Raw genomic sequence first — 21,065 nt, 5'->3', positions numbered from 1 at the left:
ATTTACTTGCTAGTACATTGAGCTTCTATATCATTTTTCCAATTTGTCGAGCTCGGTTTAGGATCGTGTCATCATTTTCAGGTTCGTTCCATCATTTCCCAAAAGGGTTCATCATTTCCAAGTGTCTTGGGGGTTTTTGGTTGGTGTAGAATCAATCATTTACAACATTTTTTTCAGATTAGTCGAGCCCGTTTCAGAATCTTTATACCACTTTCAGGTTCGTCGGTCCTGGTTCAGGACCCCGGCTTTCAGGTTTGTCAAATAATTTACCTGTCTACCAAGTAGATGTGTTCAAGGGTAAATAGGACTTTCAATAGGTGAGATAATTGCCACCTAGCATTTAACTAGATGGAAAGTGTTACATGAAAAAAGAAAAATGGCCAAAAAAAAGTGTACTATTTGTAAAAGATAGTGGTAGTAAAACTAATTGGGGGATACTAAAACTAATTGGGGATATAGGAAAAATACAAAAACAGGATTTGAATAGTAAATCAAGATCACGCCCTGTCTGAGTAATTTATATAATTCCTAATCTACCCCTCACTAATCATATTTAGTGGTTAAATATAATTAGTTAAGTTAATAAATTAGTTTGATAATCATTAGAATAAATCATTATCATTTAATTTGTTGATGCACCAACATTAAATCAAGATATATATGATCATGAAAATTTAGGTGAAGAACCAACCCAGGAAAGTAAAAAAACTGAATATACAAGTGCTCCAATTACTCATGTATAGGTATTAATAATGTATTCAATTTTGAATTTTGAATTTTTTTCTATTGAATTCGCCATTGTTACGCTGAAAAACTCGGTTTCGGCATGGTAAAACTATAAATACCATGCCGGGAGGGACCAAATCGGCATGGTATTCGTACTTTCACCATGACGATACACAATATCCCCCAATTTTAATATTGGAAGTACACCGCCGGCACAAAAAGTCCATTATCGAGCATGCCGATAGTAGTGTCGGCAATGTACATTGTAACTTGCTATTTCAGACAGATTTTTTTGTATGTTTTTGTTCTCAAATCGGCACGGTACACTTGGGAATCGTCCATGCCGGAACAAGCGATTTTTAGGACAGACTTTCTGAACTATGTTGGTCTCAGCATTGTATTCATTCTAAAAGTCATGTCGGCACAAGATATCGGCATGGTATTCATCCTAAAAGTCATGCCAGCACAAGATATCAGCATGGTATTCATCCTAAAAAAATTCCGGCAACATATATCGACATGGTATTCAAACGAAAAACAATGCCGGCACAAGAAATTGGCAGGGTATTCATCTTGAGCACAATGCCGGGAGTGGATTGAAACTGAAAAGTTACAGTTTATGATTTTAACACAAACGAAGTTTTAAAATAACAACAACACTTTAAATAAGATTGGGTATCACGTACCTTCTCAATGAAGCCATTTCTTCTTATTCTTCTTGCTCAACATCAATTCAATTTAACCTATCTTTAAGAACTTGTTGGGGTTTGATTTTGATTTTTAGTTTTAAATTTAATTTAGATGGAAGAGTATTAACCTAAAAGGTATTTTGGGATTTTCTCCCCAAAACCCCTTAGAAAACACTATTAGATGGGTTTGTAATTTATATCCTCCAAATAGTTTTAGTATCTCCGGATTGCACGTTCTTTCAGATGAGGGTACTTTATAAAATTCCCAAAAATTAATTGAAGGGATTTTGAAAAGAAATTAGTTATTCGCATAGATATGTTTAAAAGGATCTAATGGACTTTAATTATTTAGTTTAATAAACTCAAATGTTACGGTCTGAAATGGAAAATTCTCATTCCTTCAGTTTTTGATTTACTCTGTGAAATTATGTCCTGATTTATTTCTACAACATTGACATCTTCAGCAAAGTTACTTGAAATCCATGTATTTCGGTCCAAATTCGGTGACTTTTTAAGCTTGAGCTATTTTTTTCAAGTATTTTTTTTTATATATTTATCCAATTTACTCCAATATCTAAGCTTACTATATATTCTATATATTTTCAAAACAATCAACCAAATTACTAAGTTTACTTAAAATCACTTCCATGATAGGAAACAATCAAAAAGGACAAATATCACAAATATACATGCCCTTAATAAGAACGAGAAGGGAAATAAAGAGCTCACACGCTCTTTGTTGGCCTACAAATATATTGCGATCTGATCTTAGATTTATCAGATGAAAAGTAATGAATAAATTGTGAGCTCCCTTCATTTTGATTGTTCATGAGTAGACCACCAGATTAAATGTGGTTACGTGAGGAAGAAAATTAAAAGTGATTATCTTGACTATGACAGTTTTCGTGCAATAGATTAATAGGAATTGTAATTGCTAATCTTTAATTTAGTTAACACAGTTCTTGAAAAGAAATTCAGAAGTCAGAACTTTAATTGGGACGAAGAATTGGAGCTACAACTTGTTATGCTCGAAACTGACCTTCAAAGTGATTATTGAATACTATAATAACAATTTAAATGACATACATATCTTCGATAGCATATCGGTATTCTTTTCTTGATGCTGTCAATTACTTGCAATCTTCAAGTAATTGGCGTTGTGGTAGCTAGGTGATTTCAAGTAGAAATCGCAATAAGTTGATTGATATACCAACAAAGTTTAGTAGTAAACCAAAAATAGCTCAAGACGGGATTGATTGCCGGAAATGCGTCATATGCCCAAAAATTGTATGGGTTATATTCCTAAAATCCAAAACTATCTTTTTTTTCCATACAAATCTTCTCCATCCCCATTACCGACAACGTTGTTTTCTTATTGTCCTGAGAAAAACAACTACCACCACCATCAACGACATCTTATTTTTCTTCTCCACCATCAGTATCAACACCACCAGAACTCCTCATTCACCATGAAAATCAATTTTTAACTCCACCACTATTTCCAAATTAAATAATATTTCGTTAAATTTGTTAATTCAACTATTTCATAAAAAAAGGTTATGTCTTTCATCAATTTCACAAGATGAGGACTGAACGACCTAAAACAATGATCCGGTTTCAACTATTTTTAAAATTATTTTGGTTTTATATTTCCTCCTCGGAGGCGTAATAGTAACTTACAGTATTAGATATTAGTTCGAATTCGAACAGAAACCCCAAATAGGATATTAGAACCATGAATTTTTAATGCTATTTGACATTCAAAAAAGGCGATTAATCCATAAAGTTGTCTATGATATTTCAAAGAGGATATAAATGTTTAAAATATTTCATATATAGTCAAATGAAGTTTTTTTTTCTTATTTCACTCTTTTTGTTGTCCTATTTATATGAAAAGGTAATCTTATTTTCATGGAGTTATTTTAGGTATAGAAAAATTAACTGCAAGGCTTTTGAATATTAACTTTAGTTATTTGTATCGATATGTTAAAAAGGGTCTAATGGACTTTAATTATTTATTTTTTAATAAACTCAAATATTATTGTCTAAAACGGGAAACTCATGTTCCTTTTGCTTTTGATTTACTCTCTAAAGTTACATCCTGATTTATTTCTACAACATGACATATTCACCAAAGTTATTTGAAAACCATGTATTTCAGTCCAAATTCGGTGACTTTTTAAGCTTGAGATATTTTTTTCAAGTACTTCTTTTTTTGTATATTTATCCAATTTACTCCAATTTCTAAGGTTACTATATATATTCTATAAATTTTCAAAATAATCAGCCAAATTATGAAGTTTACTTAAAGTCACTTCCACGACAGAACACAATCAAAAAGGAGAAATATCATACAAACACACACTCTTAATAAGAATGAGAAGGGAAATAAATAACTCACACGCTCTTTGTTGGCCTACAAATATATTGTGATGTGATCTTACATTTATCAGATGACAAGTAATGAATAAATTATGAGCTCCCTTCATTTTGATTGTTCATGAGTAACTCCACCAGATTAAATGTGGTTATGCAAGAAAGCAGTTTTGGGATTGTTTATCTTCACTATTGATAAATTAATAGGAATTGCAATTGTTGATCTTTAGTTAACACAGTGTTTTAAAAGAAGCTGAGAAGTCAAAACATACGAAGTGCTTAACCATCCCTGAAGCAGTCAATTGGGACGAATAAATAGAGCTAAAACATGTTATGCTTGAAGTTGAACCTCAAAGGGATTGTTGAATACTACAATGGAAATTTAAACGACATACATATCTTCAATGGCATATCGATATTTTTTTCTTGATGTTGTCAATTACATATAATCTGTAAGTAATCGGCATTGTGGTAGCTAGGTGATTTTAAGTAGAAATCGTCATAAGTTGGTTGATAAACCAACAAAGTTTAGTAGAAAATCGTTAATAGCTCAAGGCTGGATTGATTGCATAAAATGGGTCATATTCCCAGAAATTTCATGGGTTATATTCCTAAATTCCATAACTATCTTTTTTTTCTTAAATAGATCTTCTCCACCCCATTATCGACAACGTCATTTCCTAATTCTCCTGAGAAAATCAACCACCACCATCAACAACATATTCTTCTTTTTCTCTACCTTCACCATCGACAACATCAGAACACCTCACTCACCATGAAAACCGATTTCTAACTCCACCACTATTTCCAAATGCCATAATTTTTTTAAATTTCTCAAATCAACTATTCCATAAAGAACAAGAGGTTGTGTCTTTCATCAGTTTCACAAGATGAAGACTGAAGGACCAAAAACTCGAAATTTTCCAACCTAACAATCCGGTTTCAACAAATTTTAAAATTATTTTGGTCATATATTTCTTCTTCAAGGGTTTAATAGTAACTTAGGATATTAGATATTATTTTGAATTCAGGCAGAATTCCAAAAGAGGACATTAGAACCACGAATTTCTAATTCTTGGTTATTTGAAACATTGTCATATATTGCTTGCATCTAGACCCAAAACTTCAAATCCACGAATTAGTTAACCAAAAAAGTTATTGATCATCCACCGTACATGATTTCTATTAAATTGCTCGAAGACAGAAACGATGTAGTTTTTGGAATTTAAAGCTAATCATCTAAGCCATGAAATGCTAAATATATTTTTTTAAATAAGATATTTACCAAGAATATATTTACGGATAAAAAAGGTTTAAAGGAAATGATTCAATTTAGTGTCTAAAATAAGACTACCGACAAACATTTTTTAACTTTGTATTCGCATCTTGAGTTTACAAATATGTGACGTCCTATTGGTATCTTCAGTTATTTTTTCAGGTTTATTTTTGACACATCTTTTCAATTTACTCAAACATCTCAACTTATACAAAGTAAATAAACTAATTTTTAAAATTATCTACGAAACTATTAAGCTTACTTAAAAGCATTTCCACATCATGATATAACAAAATTAATAGCTTCCAGAAACAACAATTTAGCGCTTGATGAGAATCATACACAAGAAGGTAGTAAAAGAGATCAACCCACTTTGTTGGCCTAGAATAGTGTGATCTTATCTCACATTTACAAGATGGTAAGCAATGTGTAAGCTATGAGCTACCTTCATTTGTTTTTAACTATTTTATTGTTATTGAAAAAAATTAATTGGAACTCAATATCAACCTTTATATAAACGTTGTTTATGTAATCAAATACCTAATATCATAGTTAGGTTAGCAACTTTCTATTATCAGATGTCATGGTCATGGAACTGGAAATATATATTGAACAAGATATATGTGCCAATGAAGTTATATACCATGGAACAAAATATGTTCATGTGGTTTTGAAGTTAAAATATGTCCATTGGGCAGAACAAACTACTCCAATATAGTCTCAGTTAGGGACTTCAAATTGGAAGAAAAATTGGGATATGTGTTCTGAAATAATCGTTCTCTCAATTACTTATTTCTACAATCCTGAAAGTGAAGTCGTGATCCATCAAGCACCAGCGGAGAAAGAAAAAGTTGATGAACGCCAAGTATACCCAAATTTTATGTTTAGAGAATACTTTAAGTATTACTAAGATTTAGGAAAAGGAACCAAGGTTTGAATATTCAAGGCAACGCAGAAAAAACGTTGTTGTTGCTGCTTAAAATTTAAAACAGAGATACTTAAGTGCTTATTAAAAGTTTATTGTTGAGAGACATAATCATTATCTTTAGCTTCGGAACAGTTTAATTTTCAACATCACTATTGGGTGGGGAATTTTGCTGATGATATTTTGTCCAAGAAAACTGCGAGTGAATTTTTTTCTATGGATTGATTCCCGCGCCTGATTTGTTGTGCTTATGGAAAGAACCTTTTCACTATTTTGTAAGGATCAATTAGTTTTTCGTAATAACATCAATCTTACCGGGAAAATAAAAAAGAATAAATTGTATTGAGGACATAATGATCAATTCAATAATAACAAATATTAAGGTAGGATCAGCTGTGTCTCTCAAATATGTTGTTATCATCAAATTCAACTTTAATACAAATCAGTGGTAAATATTTGTTCATCAAAATCCAAAATTTAATAAAAGGAAAACGTCATTGCATGTCACCTGGAATGCGTAGTTATCAATATACTACACCACAATGGCGGAACCAGATAATAGTATTAAGGGGGCTAAAAAAATCTAACAATTATATAGATTTAGTGCACTAAATATTTATTATTGGTGGGAAATATTTAAATTATAGGATAAAATTAAGGGCTTTTAAATGGTTTCACCAGAGCCAGGGTTAGTTAACTCATGGCTCAGCCCCTTCTATACCATATGGACTTATATAATGTTTGTTTGCATCTGACTCACGATCTTGATCTGAGTCGAACCTTTCCTTGAAGGGAGTCAAATTCAAAAGTATGTTATTTTCATTTTCAGTCACTTGTTTCCTGACTCACCTAACCCCTGACCTAAACCATTTAAATTAGGGAACAATACATTCCAGACTCACATATTTTTGAATCAGATGAGTCGGTTCCAACAAAAGAACCAAACATATTAAATTAGTTTCAGATGAGATAGGTGGATTCAACCAAATATAAACGACGAATCAAATCCAGAAAAATCATATGCATTAAATAAAAAAAAGAATGATGGTGGTTGATATTGGAATGCAGTTTAGAAATCGTTTCGACGACTAAATCAAATGGAATTGAAATCACATTTTCCTATTCGCTTAATTCCTCGAATAAATGTGAAAAAGAAGATCACACGCTATATTTCTTGGTTTATTAACTTCGCGTGTGTGATTTTCTTTTATTTCTTAAGAGCTAAGACTGCTAAGTTGTTGTGTTGATAAATTATTTCATTGTTCATTCGGTTGTTTCATATCTTGGAATAACTAGATATCAAGGTTGCTATCATCATTTTGTAATTGGAAGACAAAAATTGAATTTATGAAGTCGCATAACGTGCTTATAAATCTAGAAAAAATGTGAAGAATTCCATAAGATGAGACATTTTTCAAAAAAATACTATATTATTAGTAATTTCGTTCTTGTTTAAGATCTACTTTAAATAATATTCAGCACTCAGTGACATAAAAATTTAGTCGTACTGTTTTTGGTGGTATTATGATTGTTTTGTCTCAAGCGCATATTCTTGAATTGGAAGATAGAAATTAGAAATTGAATGTATGAAGTCGCATAATCTTGAATTATGCTTATAAAATTAAAAAAGTGTGAAGAATTTCAGAAGACGAGTCATTTTCTTTAATTTTATTTATTAATAAGTAATTTTGTTCTTGCTTAAGATCTTATTTAAATAATATTTAGCATTCAGTGATATAAAATGTTAGCCAAACTGTTTAGTGGTGTTACAGTTAGGCCTGTCAATGGAAGAATATCCGTCGGATATTCAGAAATCCGATATCCGACAGGTTAAGCACTATCGGATATTCGATATCCGATAATATCCTATAGGATATCAAAATCAGATATCGATTCCGATAGGCTAAGCTATCGGACATCAGATATTTATCCGATAATATCCGGTTATGAAAAAAAATGTTAAAAACCCTTTAAAACATGTTCATAATTGAAATTTAAGTTCAATTTTTCAAACACTTCATATCGGGTATTTGTACCGGATATCGGATATTTGTATCGGATATCGGATATTAGGGTAAACCACAAATAAATCATTAATATGGTTAGGGTAAATCACAAATAATTCCATGTTCTATCGGATATCGGATATTAACCAAACGGATAGAGCCTAATCCGATTCCGATAGGTTAAGGAAGAAATATCCGATAAATATTTATATTCGATATCCGATATCCGATAAAACGGATAAAATTCTATAGGATCCCGAATACTCGGAAACGGATTTCGGATATCGTACATACATTGACAGGCCTAGTTACAGTTGTTTTATGTCAAGCGCATAATCTTGAATTGGAATAAAGAAATTAAATGTATGAAGTCGCATAATCTTTAATTGTGCTAAGAAAATTAGAAAAAAATGTAAAAATTTCAGAAGATGACACATTTTTTGCGTAAAATTTTTTACGAAGAAATTGTATTCACGTAAATTCGGCCGGAGATCATTCCTTGACTACATGAGGGGACACCAAAAAATATATAATAATTAACTCTTCCTGAGCGTTTTTCTTTTCCTTTTTGATCGATTAACTCTTCATGAGTGTTGTTAGGGCTGAACATGGTTTCGATTTTCCACCGGAACCTGACCGAATCAGACCGATTATGAAGAAAACGAACTAAACCATTTACTAATTGAAAACCGACATTACTTGTTCGATTTTGGTTTGACCTGAAAACCGAACAAAAAAACAATGGAAAACCAATAAGTAATTTCGTACATGAAGTATCATACCAAGAAATACTTGAAGAAGCACAATATCAGGGGCTATGATGCACCGATACTGATACGGGGACACTGATACGGAGATTCGTCATTTTTCATAAAATGGGGATACGAGATACGGTGGGATACGTGTATTTATTAAAAATCTGATAGATACTATTTTGAAATTTAAAGTGAGCAAACATTAAATTTTCAGCGTTTTGGGTTTTATTCTTACTTATGTTAATTAATGGATAATATCATATGTACTCCGATTTCTCTATAAACAACATGAAGAACATGACTGCCCAATGAGCCTTAAAGCTAGATTTTTCTAACACCGTTTTTTTTTTTTTTTTTTTTTTTGAAGCACCATAAAAATAAATACCAAGTCTTTTTTCTTTATAGTCAACAAGTTATTAGGTTTAGATATAAGTATTCCATATGTTCATGAGTACAAATATGTATAAATATTTAGATTTTATGTATAAATTTATAAGTATATAGATTTTGTATAAAAAACTAAATGTTAGATTATATGAAGTATCCCCTCATAGAGTATCTGAGAGGTATCCCCAGAGTGTCCCCTACCGTTTTTTTAATTAAAAAAAGTGACACTTTAAATGGAGTGTCCGCTAAGTATCCCCAGATATCCCCAAGTGTCCATACTGATACGACACCGATACGGATACTTCACCAATTTTGAAGTATCCGTGCTTCATAGGTCAGGGACTGGTTGATAGTCATTGATTCATCGAGGAACATGCAGTTATGAATATGGAATTTGGAGCATGCAGAACTTGGAGTTTATGTATTTTGAATCTGTAATGTTTATGTTTTGAACTATGCTTATAAACTTGAGCTATGAACTACGCTTGTGTGTTAATTACATTTTGCAGGTATGTTAAAAAAATTCAACTGTGTTATTTATTTTTAAAGATTTGAACTGTCAGTTTCAGAAAACTGACATACAATCGATTTTCACTAACCCAACGAAACAAACCGAAACCGGCTAAAACCATTTAGAAACCGAACCAATGGTTAATGGATTGGTTTTGTTTAGATTTTTAGAAACCGATAGTATTGGTTTCGATTTTGGTTTGACTGGAAACTGAGACGAAACCGACTATGAACAGCCCTAAGTGTTGCCGGGAGAGAATTGAAGGTGTCATATTAATCTTCCTTTTTTAAGAAAGAAAATTAATGTTGTTTATTTCTTTGAATGATTACTATGGTTTTTCCCATCTCGTTTAATGGGAAACTCAAATCTTCTTTATTTTGAATAGATAGAAAAGTGACTGCGGCATTTGTTCAATTTCTCATTTCCTCTCTCGAATTAAATTGCTGATTTAGTAATAAAAACTAATTTTTCCTGTCAAGAAAGGTTAAAAAAAAAATTCAAAAAAGAAAAAAGAAAAAAGAAGCCTTTCTGTAATCTTCTACATCGAATTGCTGAAAAATTATTGCTCATTTTAACTGACATTTTTTAGCTTCAGGCAACGATTTATATTCCAACCCTTGCAAATTCGAGCTCCGAGATACTTTCCTCTGAATACATTTCCGGGTGCATCTATTCAATTAGCTCCGACATCTTAGCTTAATTTTCAATAACAAGGACACCAAATTATGCAAAGTGATGAATCTAATTTCACAAAAGAATCAACAAACCTATTCAATTTACTTAAAACACATTTCTAGATCATACAGTGAAACAAGACTACCAAAAAGAGAAATAGCTTACAAACACGACTATTTATTTCCTAAGTAATGAACTCTAGACAATCACACACGAGAAAAGCAACAAAAAGAACTCTAGGCTTTTAGTTTACCCTGGAAATGAGTATGATCTTTATATCACATTTATCTAATGCATGATAAGTAATGAATACATTGTGATCTCACTTCGTTTTCATTGTACTACCATAAAAATTCCTAAACAGGATTCTATTATCAAGCAAGTCATTTACAGCATAGGCGTTTTTTCACCTTTTTTTTTCGTTTCATTTGTCTTTATTTCAAAGGCAAATTATACTAGTTTGAGCATCACCAAACCACAAACATACAGAACTCACAGAGAAAGAAGATTAGAACTATATGAGATTAGAGCTTCCAAAGAACTAGAAATTTTTTACCATTGATTTGATATTTGAGAAATGATGATATCCTCAATATAATAATTACTAAAAATTTTCTTCATAATTTAAGCAGCGCAACTGGAGCTGGAGTAGCAACAGGGTTATTGTACGGTGCCTCAAATACTTCAAAACTTGTTCCTACTCCAGGTTATTAATCCGTTCAAAGTACTTCAAATAGTCTTCAAAACAAACTCAGCGTATACTTGTATTTCACCAGCTTTTTCTTTCTCCAACAGTGCTGGCGCTGGACAAATCACGGCGTCACTTCCGGGATTGTAGAATGAGGCAACTGACATTAGGATGAGTTAGCACATGGAGTATGCTGCATTTGTATTTTCTATTTGCGAACACGCGTTTCTATTTGGGATAGGCTATACGAACACGCGTTTCTCAGTTAATATCCTACCATCAGATACTTGTGCAAGAAAAAAAGAAATGAGCGGTGGTTGAAATTTGCACTTTTTTTTTTCTCATTGATTCACTTTTGTTCCTCGCCTAAACCAATATCCTCTGAAACTCTATCTTTGGATAATTGCACCTGAAAAAACAATTTTAACAACAGTAAATATATCTCGACTGTAACAAGAAAATAAAATAAAATGAACCATGCACCATAGTCACCTCTTTGTCCCAGTCTGCACGCCAACACATGATTAAGAGAACGATTGTTTGAAGACCCATCCCTATTTGTGCTCCAACCCAAAGTCCCTTCATTCGTATAAATTACACCAAATGAATATCAACTTGAAAATACAATGCTAGCATCTTAAGAAAAAACACATAAAGATTTTAGTTTGACCGTCCAAAGATGAGCTTACCTCTAGTCCCCAATCTAATCTGAATGCCAAACAGATTCCGATGGGCATCCCAATGAGATAGTAGGTTGCGATGTTTACGTAGGCTATTTGAGCTTGCCAACCAACTCCAATGGCCATACCTGTTAATTAAAATACATTCGAGTGTTATATAGTACATATTTTATAATCGGCTTTACCACATTCATCATTGTGTTCAACTTGTTTCAGAATTCGAAAATACGAACCTGTTAAAACGGGTTGGATGCCACAGAGGATGATCGAGATGCATAAATACACGACTAAATTACTAACTTCTTTCATAACAATCTTGTCATCTGTAAAGAGTTTTGAGAAATCATTTCTCGTTGTCCAGATTAGGATAGCAAAAGCAGTCTGGGTGACTAGAGAAATTAAGGCTGTAACCCAAACAGAGAATTTTGCAGCTGCTGCATTTCCTGCTCCCAGTTCATTCGAGACTCTAACGCTGAAAATGATACAAAAGAAATGAGTAACACTAAACCCAGATAGATATATCAACTGAAAGTATGAAGTCGTACTCTATCAATAAAGTTCTAGCTGATAACCAATACCTGACGGCAGCAATATAACCAAGTGGTACCATAAATATCCATCCTTCGACATTCATACTACAAACGAGAATAAGGAAAACATTCAATAAGATCTTATCTACTAATCGAACAGTGAAGATCCAAACACTACAATGTTCTTTACCACTCCATTTCACTTGTTATATTTACCATCCATTAGAATACATACCAGATAGAAGCCGCATCAACTGTAACTTCAGCATTTTTTAGTACTCCGGCAAATACAATTAGAATCATAAATGACCAATACTCCAAGCTGTAATAACAAAACCCACTTTGATCAGAATTAATACAAATGTGCAACGGTTTTTAATTTGGGCTCTCCCTTGAAACTACTTGATCAAAACAACCAAACAATAAAAGTTGGACGTTCTAAATTGCTAATCGTGAACCAAAAGATTGTATTTTGAACAAAATTCAAGCAAAATGAGTTTCTGATCACAAACTAGAGACGGAGAATACTAACCAAAGCATGACTGCTGAAGACAGAGATAACCAAAGAAAATCAGGCAATTCAGTGAAAGCCAACCATGAGAAACCACTCCAAGAATCCTTGCAACTTCCAGAGACAATATAAGCATATTGCAGAATGACAACCAAGACCCATGAAATATTCATAGAAACTGCTGCTCCAAATAAACCCCATCTCGTAACACAAAACCAACTTAATGGAACATGAATGAGTAAAATTCCAAATGACATCCAAGCTAATGGAATTACTTTGGTCTGGGCTTGTAAAAATTTTTGCATCGGAAAATTTAACGCATACATATATATTTGCGGTATCATCCATATAGAATATCTACCAGCTAATACTGCCGTCTCTTTTTTCTGGCCTAAAATTAATAGAATATGTCTTGCAAATACTGAGATTAGTGTTAATGGTAATGCTGTTCCAAGAAGTATCACCCATGATCTTTGTAAGTATATCCCTAGCATTGTTGGTTTTCCTGCTCCAAATGCTTGGCCGCATAACGTTTCTAATGCACTTCCCATACCCAACTGAAAAAACAAAACATGTAATTTTTTTATCGATAAAAAAAATGTTACGAGAGAGAACCAGATTCTTCATGGATCAAAAAAAAAAATGCCATAGGGAGAGAGATAGAAAGAGAGATTGGAGAGAGTGATAGATAGATACAGAGATAGATAGAAAGAGTACCATGATGCCGTAGGTGAGGCCAGAAACGACCAAGTTCTGGAGTGCAAAAGCAGCAAGTTGAAGGGTACCAACATGACCAACCCATGTTTGAGTAATGAAACCAAGAGAGAATTGAAATATCGCAGTTAAAATGCATGGTCCTGCTATGCACCACACCATCTTATTTTCTTCCCAAACTTTTCTACACAAGGATGATACTTCACAAGAACCATTTCTGTTTTTGTTTGCTAGATGATGAGGAACTGAGAAGTTTGAAGTTGAATCAACCATGGCAGATATCTGTACGGCTGTATCTCCCTATGGCTTACAACCAAGTTTGTATTTATTTGACAGAGAAAGTAGAAAGAGAAGGTCTACTACACTGTCTTATCACGTGTCATTGTGTCCTATAATATAAATATAGATACAAATCTAACGCTGTGTTTTCTGATTAAAAATAAAATTAGCGTTTTGAAGCATCGGATGCGATTCACACCCAATCATATATGCATTTTCACGTGTTTTTCCGGTTTTTTTTTTGGTTTGGGAAATCAAAAATGTCAGGAAATGATATTTGAATCACCAATCTGTTTTGCAAAATCCCAATAAATACAAAAATCAGAAAATATCCGCAGAAAATCGAATCCTGATCGTTTATGTCAGGACACTGTATCACCTAAAATACAAAACCATTGAGTTGTTACATAATTGGAGCATGGAAAGTATGCCTATTGTAGGAGTGAAATATAGCACATTCATTATGTATGCAAAGTAATGGTCATGTAATATGAGCGAAGATCATCGCACATAGTAAAATGGAGATGACGTATTTGATGATGTCAGCATAGTCATGAATAAAGTGTGAAGATCTGTGCGAAGTATAAAGTGTGCGAAGATGAAGGAATGAACATGAGCGATTGTATCACACGACGATTCCGAAAATAAAGGATCTATTAGTTGTCATCCACTATTTAGTACCCTATATAAAGGGAAAGATTATCATGTAATAGAGAGATCTCAGTGAATGTGTTAGATAAGAAATTAGGAGAGAGAAAGTTTATTGGGAGATCAAATAAAACCTTTGTATTATCTTGTATCAAATTTAAGATTTGAATGAGTAAATATATGATTTTCACCATGATTTCTTAGTACATTGCTCAGATAGTTATACAAGTATGGTTGCAGGATTTCCTGCAACTACACGTACCTACCCTCCTCTTTACTTACTTGACATGTGCGAACCTTAATTAAGAACCTGTTGTAGATGTCGGCTATTATATGGCTGACTCATCATCTAAGTGTCGATCAATGGAAGTTATAGTTTTTTTTTAGGAAAAGAGGAAAGCCTCAAATACATTGATATTCATTAGTTGATTTCAAATCAGAAGTGTTTAATGACCAACTCGGTGTCCATCTGCTACAACATATTCAAAAAAAATTAACAGACAGTAAGAACAATTGCACCTGTTTACATCATAGTCCCAATCAGGGACGGATCCAGGAAGTATAAATTTTCTTTTAAGGCCTGGGCTAAAAGCTTGGTCGCGTAAAAAAAAAAAAAAATTAGGCTTGTGGACTAGCAAGACCACCCGGGCTTTAGCCCCCTTTAGCCCAGGGGTAGGTCTGTCACTGGTCCCAATCCCAAATCTGAGAATTGATTCCTACCATTCCTAACCAATTCCAAAGTATAAAAAGTAACAGGATAAGTTTAAATGGTCTTGGTTGGAGCAAGATTAAGTCATCCAAACCATATATCACCTCTACAAACTGTATAGATGTTATGATCCAAAGATCCAACCATTTCTCAGGGTTTTTCTCAAAATCACAGTAACACAAGTGACAAAGGTATAATAAAATCCATAGATCCATCCTTTTATCAGTGATTTTTCATAGTAGCAGTAACACAAGTAACATGTATAATGAGTAATTATTTTGCTGAATCGGTCTGGAACGGTTAGGATCTTCTTCGAAATCGGTCTTGGTGTGTTTGATGTCTTTGTAATTGTTCTTTTCTGAGTCTTTGGAACTGTTGTTGTTGTTGAAGGAGTGAGAACTGGAACTTGAGTCATAGAGCCTAAAGATGTTGTTGAAGAGACTTTGTTGTTGTTGCTATTGGTTTTGAAACAGTTGAATCAATCTTTTTTGTAAGGTACATGTGCTACTGATTTTGATAACTCAACAAGGACTTCACAAGAACTTGATGAGAATTTCAACCCTAGTCAGGAAGAATCACTTTAAACAACAAATACTTGCAAAAATTTGAAACTCTGCAGAAAAATAGACTTTTCAAATCAGCCAAACCCAAGATTAGAAGAGAAAAAAGAAAGATTAAACTAAATAGCCTGAACCGGAAAAAAAAAAAAGAACAGGGATAACCTGAAGAAATCAGAAACCCAAGTTCCAATCAAAGCAAAAAAAATCGGAAACCCAAGTCTAACAACTATTGGGTAAACTTAAATCACTAGATAAACCAACAAACCACTTTGATTTGAATCTAAAAAGTCAGATCCGAACCCAAAGAACATAAAAAAGAAGATTCTAACAAATCAAGGGAAAAATTAAGTACGAGTAAGAAGATGGTTGAGATTTTTTCAACTCAGATCCGCTCCAAATGAGCAAATCTGAGAAGAAAAAATCTCAAAACGGCTAGGGTTTTTAGGTTTCATATGGTGTTTGGAGAGAAAGTGTGTTTGGAGAGGGAGAAAGTTTGTTAGTTTGTTAAGAATCCATGCTCTCCATCTCCAAATCTAGATTTGCTCGGATTTATCTGAGATATCAGATTTGCCGGGTAGATTTGGATTTGTGTAATTAGTTTTTAATGTTTTCAATCAAAAAATCACATTATTTGTTATTTAGGTTTTAGGGCTTGTTTAATTTTTTTAGTTTTACTGTTGTCTGTTGATATCTAATGGTTGTTCTATGTCATATAGTATTCGCCATTAGTGCGATTTCCTATAGCCTTCGGACATTTCAATTGGAACCCGATGATATATTCGATATATCTTCGAAGACAATCAATTTCGGTGTGACGATAATCAAGATTCAATCAAACAAGATCAATGGCTATTGGAATTGGTTATGATAATGATGTTTAGTGCAAATTATCCTTTTTACAAAGGATTTTCTCTTAATCAAGAAGAAGAATTTTCCAAATGGTGGATGCAGAATCAAAACACCATTCCTCTGATTACATCGATTACTTATGTGATCAACAATTATGTACTTATGTTGTTGTAATATTTTGCTTTTATACTTTTTTGTTGTATCTATTCGATATACTTGAATTAGCCTGTTCATGGCTTCCAATTAATATAATCTAAAGAGGTTCTTCCTCTTTTTTCCTTCAAAAAAAATTTAGCTATCAACAAAAATATTTTAGTTAAGTTTACCGATGTATTGTTTAGAATATTTTGTATTATATGAATTTTGGTATACTCTTTTACGACTTAACGAGATGGAAGCAAAAAAAAAAAAAAACATTGGATACGTTTCTATGAATACTCCAATGCTTAGGAATTGTTAACAGAAATTCTGGCATTCAAGTCTTTCTCACTTACTCAAAACCATTAAACTTCTAAGTTGTAGTAACGTCTGTTTAATGGATGCTAAACAACAGTTTTCGGTGAACCATGCATGATTTTGTAAAGAAAACACTAAACTTATTGTCAGCTTATATAACATGGAAAAAAACAAATTTTGCATGATGACTCTGCTGTTTTCTTTATAACTTCTATGGCCACCCTGAAAATTATCAGCCATAATCCATTATATAGCACATAATGGATTATATATGTGTTTGGTAATCATTATAATACTCCCTCCGTCCCACTCCTAAGTGACCTATTTAAAATTTGCACAATTTTTAAGGCAAGCAAGGAAAATAGTATTTTTAATCATTTTTTACAATTATACCCTTATGAATAATAACTAGTGAAATTTAAAAATGGTTTATCTCTCAAAATACTCCACGGATGTTCGCAAATTTCATACAATTGAAAAGCATTTTAAAACACCTACGTAACGAATATAAACATGCCTATCAAATTATACATATTTCATATATTATTTATAATTAACTAAAAGGATAATTCCGGAATATCTCATTGTTTAGTGATATAGGTCACTTATCATTGGGACAAAATCTAAAATCAAATAGGTCACTTAGGAGTGGGACGGAGGGAGTAATTGATTATTTTAATCATAATTAAAAAATCCATTATTTTCAGAAACAAAAAGAAAGTTGTTTTTAAAAATTATTATTATCATTTATTTTTTGTAATAAAATTGGGTTGGTTTTTTTTTTTTATTTTCTCTAAACTATCAAGACAGAGCTAAAAAAACAATAGGGAACATGGAAAGAAATCCTAGATGATTGTTTTTCCTCTCCTTTTTGAGAACATTTTCCCAAAATAATCAATTATTTAAGAAAGGCATTTATGAAAATTTATTATAAAAATGATTATACTAAAATCATTTATCTATTTACGGTTATCTATAATCATAAATAGATAATCATAAATTTTACCAAGTAAGGCCACGATAACGTAGTGCAACAACTAAATGTCTTCGTTGACTAGTTGTTGAAAGAAATTACTTTTTTCATTCTATTACACAGAGAGTAAATCAAAAATAAACAAAAATAATAGGAATGTATCAAAGACTAGTTGCTGACAGAAGTTATTTTCTCATTCTAGGGGGTCGGAGCCTAGTATCTGCTTCCGATCAACTTGTCGTAAACAAAAAAAAAACAATCCATTTCTTAATAATACGAATCGTATTTTTTGTCTTAAAAAATACTCCCTCCGTCCAAATTTAATTGAGCTATTTGGTTTTAGAAGAAATATGTTTAATTTGATAGGCATGTTTATACTCGTTATATAGGTGTTTTAAAAAGCTTTCCAACGGTATAAAGTTTATGAAAAACCGTGATACAGTTTAGGAGATAAATAATTTCCAAGTTTTACTTTCCTCCTTGCCTTAAAATTTATGCAAATTATAAATAGCTCAATTAATCTTGGATGGACGGAGTAGTAAATCAAAATGTCCGTGGGTGTCCTAAAAAAAATAGTAATCAAAAAGTCTGTGGAATCGTAGTGCAACAAAAATATAGAAAACGCAGTAGAGTGTGGCTAAGTTCATATTCTGATATAAAGAGGTTCCTCAAACGGAATAGCAAACTACATTTGAAATTCATGAAGACACCAAAACCACTAACGCTAGGTTGTTTTTTGTCTGTACCTAGTGTACAGGAATTTGCCAAACAACCGCTTGCAGAAGTCCCAGCTCGATACATACGCACTGATCAGGACTCATTGAGCACTAACCTCTCTAGTGTATCTTTGATCGATCAAACAGTACCTGTTATTGATTTGCAAAAATTAGTGTCACCAGAGACCAACATTGGAGACTTGGAATTGGAGAGGCTTCACTCTGCTTGCAAAGACTGGGGTTTCTTTCAGGTGGTAAATCATGGAGTTGACATTTTATTGGTGGAGAAAGTGAAGTCAGAAATTCAAGGTTTCTTCAATCTCCCAATGGATGAGAAAAAGAAATTTTGGCAGGAGGAAGGAGATTTCGAAGGATTTGGACAAGCCTTTGTTCATTCAGAAGACCAAAAGCTTGATTGGGGAGATATGTTTTTCATTCGCACTCTACCCCAACATATGAGAAAGCTTTGGCTGTTTCCCAATCTCCCTATACCTCTGAGGTTACTTCTTTGTCCCTTTTACTTTCAGGATATATGATTTTATTAGGATTTATGTATCTTTTTTGTCCATTTCGACATAAAATTTATACAGAGCTACTAGACAATAGGAAGCTGAGGGATGGCATCAGTTGTGATGGTCTCTCCTGTGAAGTATGTGGTATATATATATATATCTAGTACCATGCACCATTCAAGCATAGGTTAAAAGATTAATACTTTGAGGTCGCATGTTTATGCTTCTCTAACTGGCTAGTTCATCTCTTCATGCAGGGAGACAATTGAATCATACTCATTGGAGTTGAGTAAACTTAGCTTGACTCTCATTAAGTCTATGGAGAAGGCTCTGCAAATAAATACTAACGTCATGGCAGAGTGGTTTGAAGAAGTGAAACAATCAATGAGGATGAATTATTATCCTCCTTGTCCTCAATCCGAGCACGTTATCCGCTTAACAACACACTCGGATCCTGGCGGTTCAACAATCGTTCTTCAACTGAACGAAGTGGATGGATTGCAAATTAAAAAGGAAGAAACATGGGTTCCCATTAAACCTCTACCTAATGCATTTGTAGTGAACATTGGAGACATCTTAGAGGTAAAATGATTTAACAAAATCAAATTATCCCAGTCTAGGCATCTATAGAATTCTTGTCATCTATATCCCAGGTATGGGTTTTGACTGTTAATTCTTCTTGCTTCCTTTTGACAGATAATGACTAATGGGATTTATCGTAGCGTGGAGCACCGAGCAACAATAAAATCATCAAAGGAGAGGCTCTCAGTTGCAACATTTCATATCCCGAAACAAACAGAGATAGGTCCGATACATGGCTTGATCACAACAGAGAAACCTGTTTTGTTCAAAACAGTTGGGTATCAGGATTATGTGAAGGAATTCCTTTCTCGTAAACTCGACGGAAAATCATTCCTAGACTCCATGAGGGTAGGAGAAGATCATGAAGACAATAACACCTCATGATTCTTGCGACAGATATACGTACCTTAAGTGAAATAAGTTTCGTTACAGAACTGAAGGGTCAGTGTTTGGATGATCTAGTTTTAGTGTGTTGTTGGAAACAAGAACTTTACGAATAAGGCTCTTCAAGCCTAGGTCTGTATGTTTGTTCCTTTGTTTATTTTGGGAGTTTTATAATATTTGCAACTGTGAAGATTTTTACTTTATCAGTCATGTACTATGTGCCTCCTCGGCACCTTATGAAGCTATTTTCACCATTTCCAGAAAAAAAAAAAGAAAAAAAAAAGAGAGAAGTTTAGAAGATTAGGAATACTGTCATTGGAAGTATGAGAAATCATTGACAGAAGATTTCTTTTCTTTTGAAAATGTTACATAAGGTAAATAAATGAAGTTATTTGCTCATCTTGTGTGTATCTTGAAATGATATTTTCTCGAAACCAAACTACTTTTTATTAAACTTAAACAAGATTTAGTACACGTTGAAAGGTCTCGCCAAATTGGTCCTGGATTATTAGTACACGTTGAAAGGTCTGGTCAAAATTGTCCTGAATTATTAGTACACGTTGAAAGATCTGGCCGAAATTGGTCCTGGATTATTACTACACGTTGAAAGGTCTGGCCAAAATTGACCTGAATTATTAGTACACGTTGAAAGGTCTGGCCAAATTGGTCCTGGATTACATAATAATTAAGAAAATTCGGGTGCATATTGATTGTTAAGGCATCCCAAGTTGATTTGGGTGGGCCTTTCAACATTATCTACTCAAAATTTAAGGCATTTTTTTTTGGTCGATAAAAATTTGGTGCTGACGAGTTTCGAACTCAGGTCACTGGTATCATCATTCAGTGACTTTACAACAGTATTATTATGATACCGGAATAAATTTAAGGTATTTGTGGTCTCATCCTCTGTAGATGTGGAATAACCCCAGTTTGGTATTTGTTGGGGTA

At 33.0% G+C, this 21,065-nt stretch overlaps 2 protein-coding genes across 2 annotated transcripts; one reads left to right on the top strand and one right to left on the bottom strand.

Annotated features, from left to right (window-relative positions):
- Window positions 1-11,847: 11,847 nt before the first annotated feature.
- Window positions 11,848-13,722, bottom strand: LOC113351005 (protein DETOXIFICATION 33-like). Its single transcript, XM_026595089.1, has 5 exons — window positions 13,453-13,722; window positions 12,757-13,292; window positions 12,460-12,546; window positions 12,273-12,329; window positions 11,848-12,166 (listed from the first exon to the last, which is right to left on the bottom strand). The coding sequence occupies exons 1-5, from the start codon at window positions 13,720-13,722 to the stop codon at window positions 11,848-11,850; spliced, it is 1,269 nt and encodes a 422-aa protein (XP_026450874.1).
- A 4,901-nt stretch (window positions 13,723-18,623) lies between these two features.
- LOC113353268 (codeine O-demethylase-like) lies at window positions 18,624-20,487 on the top strand. The gene is made up of 3 exons (XM_026596921.1): window positions 18,624-19,138; window positions 19,409-19,733; window positions 19,848-20,487. The coding sequence occupies exons 1-3, from the start codon at window positions 18,624-18,626 to the stop codon at window positions 20,115-20,117; spliced, it is 1,110 nt and encodes a 369-aa protein (XP_026452706.1). The 3' UTR covers window positions 20,118-20,487.
- Window positions 20,488-21,065: the final 578 nt, after the last annotated feature.

This window comes from Papaver somniferum, chromosome 2, assembly GCF_003573695.1.
Source record: "Papaver somniferum cultivar HN1 chromosome 2, ASM357369v1, whole genome shotgun sequence".
Lineage (NCBI taxonomy): Eukaryota > Viridiplantae > Streptophyta > Magnoliopsida > Ranunculales > Papaveraceae > Papaver > Papaver somniferum.
The sequence above is the reverse complement of the archived record's forward strand: the minus strand, read 5'-3'. Positions and strand labels throughout refer to the sequence as shown.